The sequence below is a fragment of the Lactuca serriola genome, chromosome 9, assembly GCF_051521515.1.
Source record: "Lactuca serriola cultivar US96UC23 chromosome 9, Lser_US96UC23_V15, whole genome shotgun sequence".
Lineage (NCBI taxonomy): Eukaryota > Viridiplantae > Streptophyta > Magnoliopsida > Asterales > Asteraceae > Lactuca > Lactuca serriola.
In genome coordinates this window covers 14,461,083-14,467,131 of record NC_136416.1, presented here as the reverse complement: position 1 = coordinate 14,467,131, position 6,049 = coordinate 14,461,083, and the positions used below count along the sequence as shown (strand labels likewise).

At 35.4% G+C, this 6,049-nt stretch overlaps 1 protein-coding gene across 2 annotated transcripts; it reads left to right on the top strand.

Annotated features, from left to right (window-relative positions):
• SGT (UDP-Glycosyltransferase superfamily protein) lies at positions 1–4,601 on the top strand. 2 transcript variants are annotated; one of them, XM_079018546.1, is made up of 14 exons: positions 1–400; positions 1,221–1,474; positions 1,592–1,831; positions 1,914–2,025; positions 2,126–2,296; positions 2,381–2,444; positions 2,608–2,665; positions 2,745–2,922; positions 3,156–3,286; positions 3,532–3,634; positions 3,771–3,847; positions 3,950–3,997; positions 4,078–4,227; positions 4,299–4,601. In XM_079018546.1, the coding sequence occupies exons 1-14, from the start codon at positions 187–189 to the stop codon at positions 4,482–4,484; spliced, it is 1,986 nt and encodes a 661-aa protein (XP_078874672.1). In that variant the 5' UTR covers positions 1–186; the 3' UTR covers positions 4,485–4,601. The 2 variants fall into 2 exon arrangements, with proteins under 2 accessions (XP_078874672.1, XP_078874673.1); XM_079018547.1 differs by lacking the exon at positions 1–400 and having other exon boundaries at positions 1,308–1,474; positions 1,609–1,831.
• Positions 4,602–6,049: the final 1,448 nt, after the last annotated feature.

The following is a 6,049-nucleotide window of genomic DNA, read 5'->3' as shown; positions in this document are numbered from 1 at the left end:
TATTCGCTCACCACTCACTTGGAACGTGTCCCTCTCTCCCTTTCTCTCTCTCTCCCACCCCGACCGCGTTGATGTTCCGGAGCTGCATCCTGCTTCTATAATACGCAGGAAAACCAGAAATCGCCGGCATATTCTATAGATCTGGATAAAAAACAACGGGAGAAGCAGGCGACTTCACCGCCGGAGATGGACGTGGCTCAACCGACTGTGGAGCCGTCTCCTGAACCGGTGCAGAATCAGGATAAACCAAGCTCTTCTTCATCTAGTGCAGGAGAAGTTTATGTTGAGTCCGAGAAAAAAGTTCATGGCGAAATCAGTGGAGCGGAAATAGATAACTGTCGAGACGATGCTGCTGCTGATGCCGGTGGCCCTGTTTCTAACGGCGCTGCTAATTCTTCAGGTTATTGGGTTTTAATTTTTTGTTCTGATTCTGTTAGTAAATGCCGGTAGCGCAGCGAATGATCGGAGGTCATTGATTGAAATATCGAAGTAGTTGATTTCCAATAATTTGTACAGAATTTTAGTAATCTATCTACAATATCGGAACCACTGGAAAAAAAGCCAATTATGCCATTTTCGTTCGTTTATGTAAGGTTATATATTTTTATACTCAAATTTTATTTTGCATAATGTCATAACGTTTGTCTGGTAATATCAACTAAAATCCTACGTATAATTTGAAAAAAAGGCCAGGCATTGATTTTATGATCAGACCTGAAAATTTTCATTTGTTAATGTGAAATTTACGATTTCTTAAAATGCAAAAATCATGATTTCGTGAATGCCAGAATTGAGTAAACCTTAAAGTAAATATATGAAGCTTTCAGCCGCTTTTAACAAATGACTATTTTTGATATTAATGTTTTACAAGACAATGTTGAAATATTGGAGAACAGTATATTCTCAAATTGTTTATATGCTAAATTGAAGATGTGAAAAAGAGTTTAGGATCAGATATAAACTCACACTGTGAGTTTAGTTATCAAAACAAATGCAAAGAGATAAATCATGTAAAATTTTGTCTGTTGATGGTCTAAGTATCACTAGTGATGATTTGGAATCAGAGTTCACCATTTATATATAGGCTTACAAGAGTTCAGTCTTGAATCATTTGAATTAGTTTGTTCTATTCTTTACCATAATCACAAGCTCGAGGAGACTTTGGCTTTATATTGCAACATTTTTCCTTGATCTCAGTTTTGTTATGACTTATCATGCAGGGTCTGATGGAAAGAGCTTACCTAGTTCACATAAATTACCATCAGAAATCATGAGTTCTCATAAGTTGGAGTTACCTTCCAGTCAACTTAGACTGCGTAAATTACAATCAGAACTATCGACTTCTGACAAGTTAGACTCACCTTCCAGTCAACATAAACTGGAAAAATCAAAAACCGAAAAGCCTACACGTAGCAACATACTTGTGGAAGAGGCATCTCAAATATTCGATGAAAAGATATCTGTTCAACAGAAGGTACACCACACACAGACAGATTTATAGATGTATATGTGTTTATTGGTTTGATATAGCTGCTTGATCTTCTACGCATGCATGTCTGGGATTTCTGTTAAAACATTTAAAACATTGCAGCTCAAATTGTTGAACAGAATTGCTACTGTAAAAGACGATGGAACGGTAGAATTTGAGATACCTGCAGATGTTGAGCCCAGTGATTATGGTCCTGGAGATGGGAGAGCTCATGATGCATGCAATGAAGACCCTCTTGACTCAACTGAACCTCGGTATTTTCCACCATTGCAGATAGTCATGCTTATTGTTGGAACTCGTGGTGATGTGCAACCATTTGTTGCAATTGGAAAGCGTTTGCAGGTGTCATTTTTGTTATGAAATGAGGATTTTAATAGATTTATGAATGTGAATGGTTTTTTCACAAATGATTATGTTCTTTCAGGAATATGGCCATCGTGTTAGACTAGCAACCCATTCAAATTTCAAGGAGTTTGTCTTGACTGCTGGATTGGAGTTTTATCCCCTTGGTGGAGACCCTAAAGTTCTTGCTGAATGTATGTCCTTAATTACTGCTCCTTCTTCAACACAAAACAATTTGATATTATGAGCTAGACTTGAAGTTGAAGTGCCATTACCTGTTGTCATGCGTTGCAGACATGGTTAAGAACAAAGGGTTCTTGCCTTCAGGTCCTTCTGAGATTCCTGTTCAGAGAAGTCAGATGAAGGATATAATCTTTTCTTTACTCCCAGCATGTAAAGAGCCTGATCTTGATACTCGAATCCCGTTTAAAGCCGAGGCAATTATAGCCAATCCCCCAGCATACGGTATTGTTTTTCTGCAGACTACTTTCAGTAACTTTTTTCTTTTTTTTTTCTTCCATTTTTTTTTGAGAAAAAAAATGTTTGCAGGACATACGCATGTTGCGGAGGCACTGAAAATACCCATTCATATATTTTTTACAATGCCTTGGACGTAAGTCTTTCTGAATTAGGAGATATATATTTTTGCAAGTTTTGTCTAATCAATCATGAAAAAATCATGTTAGATTATCAGTTTTCCAGCTTAAATGTTGTTTTTGTCTCCCATCTAACCATCTTTTTTTTTTACAAAATGAGTTGCAATTTGTTGAAAACAGGCCAACTAGTGAATTTCCTCATCCCTTATCCCGTGTGAAGCAATCAGCTGGATATCGGGTAAGTTCATTGCTTGACTTACCATAATAGTGATTTAGCTTTTCTGATTCTATTGGTGGTTTTGTGTGAGGTAATGCAGTTGTCATATCAAATTGTTGATTCTTTGATTTGGCTTGGAATCCGGGACATGATAAATGATGTTAGGAAGAAAAAGCTAAAGCTGCGGCCAGTCACATATTTAAGTGGCTCACATGGCTCAGAGTCTGATATTCCACATGGATATATATGGAGCCCTCACCTTGTTCCTAAACCGAAAGGTACCTTGCATTATGTTGTTTGCAATGCTAGTGTTTGGTTGGAGTTGTATTATTTTTTACTTAATGTGGTTAAAGGGGACATGGCGTATTCCGGTAAGCTATATCTGGGTGTGTTTCATTTTGAAATTCAGGGAAAGGACGTTTGCCCTAACTTATCTTTTCCTTCCAATTCTCAAGACTCAAGTGTGCCTTTTGTTTTGTTAAATATATTTTTTTTAACATTGTTTTTGCAGACTGGGGACCTAAGATTGACGTGGTTGGATTTTGTTTTCTTGACCTTGCTTCAAATTATGAACCTCCTCAAGAACTTGTAACCTGGCTTAAAGCTGGTCCCAAGCCTATCTACATTGGATTTGGTAGTCTTGTGAGTCTTTTTTCTTTTTTGTTTCCTGGCTTAAAGTTGGTCCCAAGATATGCATATCTTTTATCCAAAAAAATAAGTATTCAGATTGAAAATTGTATATCATTGGGTTTGAAAATGCAACCTCATATAAGCGTTCCTATTCATGGCCCTGTTTGTAAAAGCAATAAACTCAACTCTACAGTTCTTCTTTTCATTTCCAAAGTAGTGTTTTTTTTTTCTTTTAAAATTTGAAATTTCACTGTCAGCCTGTTCAAGAGCCTGAGAAAATGACACAAATAATTGTTAAAGCTCTAGAAGATACTGGGCAGCGGGGAATCATCAACAAAGGCTGGGGTGGTCTTGGCAACTGTAAGTTTTTTTTTTTTATTTCCTTATATGTTTTTACTCTTACTATTACCATTAGTTTTTGTAATTTTGATTTCTGTTTATGGGATTGTCTATTTATTCATGGAATCAGGCTAACTTGGCTAAATTTATCCTCCAGTAACAGAACCTAAGGATTTTATATACTCCTTGGACAACATCCCTCATGACTGGCTTTTCTTACAATGTGCATCTGTGGTAAGATCTCATTTTCCAGTTTGTTTAATTTTACAAATAATTAATTTATTAAATATGATTACAAAAACAATGTTAAAATGTTAATGAATCTTTTGCTTCCAGGTTCACCATGGGGGTGCTGGAACAACAGCTGCTGGTCTTAAAGCTGCGGTAATAGCTTCTTTCCACTTTTTTTTTGTTTGTTTATTTGATTATTTATTTCTGAATTCTTTTTTTTTTTTTTTTTCCAGTGTCCAACCACAATCGTACCTTTCTTTGGTGATCAACCATTTTGGGGAGAAAGAGTTCATGCAAGAGGCGTGGGTCCTCCACCCATACCAGTTGATCAATTTACACTTCCCAAATTGATAGACGCAATTAAATTCATGCTAGATCCTAAGGTAATGGTAATCAACCAACTATATATTATTTCAAGTTTCAACATGCCATGATTTGGGAGATATTATTGCAGGTGAAGGAACGAGCGGTTGAACTTGCAAAGGCCATGGAGAAGGAGGACGGAGTGGATGGTGCTGTAAAAGCATTTTTAAAACATCTTCCCGCAAACAAGAACAAGAACAAGCCTGATACGGATATGGACCCACCACCTGCACCATCACATTTATGCTCAATAAGTAGGTGTTTTGGTTGTTCCTAGCCTCCCTCCTTTTCACTTTCACTATCTAGTAGTATGGTGTTTTGTTTTAGTTATGAAACGATGCATGCAATCTGTGTGCCAAAATTTTCTTATAATATAATGCGGAAATTTCTTTTAGTTTGTCACCACCTTATGTATTTTGTAACGTTTTTGGTTTTGGTTTTGGTATTGTTTTGATTTACTTTATTTTTTGTTATCAAGGTGTATTTGTTTTGAATTGGCAAATAGATAATCGTATGTAAGTAGTATCTATGTGAAAATATAAATTTTCTTTTCTTGATTTAACATTTGTGATACAAGTATATATTGATATGGTTCTAGTGGAGTGCCTACCCTCCATCCATACATTTCAAGTTTTTAATCGTGCATGTATTCCTTGTACCTACAGACCAAACTCCGCTTTTTGATTGATTTTTGATTTTCTAGGGGCAAAAGAAATTTACCATCTCCAACATATTATATCATTTTTTTATACCAAAATGATAAAGATGGTTTAATATTTGGTGCAAACAATATAGAAAAATTTGCAAAATAGTCATTTTGGGCTAATTTTGTTGCGGATTTGGTCTCTTAGTAAACTGAAATGATTGCAATATCTCAGGGTATTTATTTTCTATTTTTCTTTTATTTTTTAAATCTCATTTATTTTATTCATTTTAATAATTAAAAATAAAAAGGACACACCCTCTTTCTCTCTCTCTCACACATAAATCATCACTCAAGAAACAATACAAGAAAATGGTTGTTCTTCACCCCGATAAGAACAGGTCAATGAGAGCAGATGAAATTTTTAAATTTGTTTCAGAATAAAAAAGTGTTCTTTCAGATAACACAAAAAGAAACTTGTACGATCTCCAAAGAAGAAGAACTAGAATGTGCTGGTGGCTTCCATTAATGTCAAACATAAGAAATCAAACTACGGTTGATCCAACCTCACATGCACATCGTACACTTGAATCAATATCATCGAGCTCAACGACTTCAGGTGTGATTATCTTCTCAATAATCATCTTCCAAATTCTATCACCCGATTTCACTTCAAAATCAACATCAGAATGGTTGAATGAAACCAGATCTCGAAGCTACAAACAAATGAGTTGTAATTTGTAAGAACACAACCCTAATATATTATATAAAAATCAATCAAATAAGAAATAAATGTACTTTTTGAAACTAAAGGATCTCGAGTACCTAAATTACTAGAACTTTACATAAACATATATTCAACTAGCTCTTAAAGTATTTAAATCAGATTAAAGAAGAAAAATACCTCAATTTACTAGAACTTCCCCGATGGTTTTGGTGAAGTCAATATCTCCTGATATTCAACAGCCAAAAAGAGGTAATGGTTGCAACCGATCCAAAATTGTGTGGTGCAAAAAACAATCTCTTTACTTGGTTACTTGTGCTAGTCAAAATCTTTACTATCATGTTGAGCCAAGAAATGAATCGAACTCTGATCAAACAGAATACACTTTAGGCAGAAGCTGGAGAGGCGAAATGTGGCTATGAGAAGAACGCATACTGAATTTGGGGCACCAACAAGTAGATCATATATTACCAGA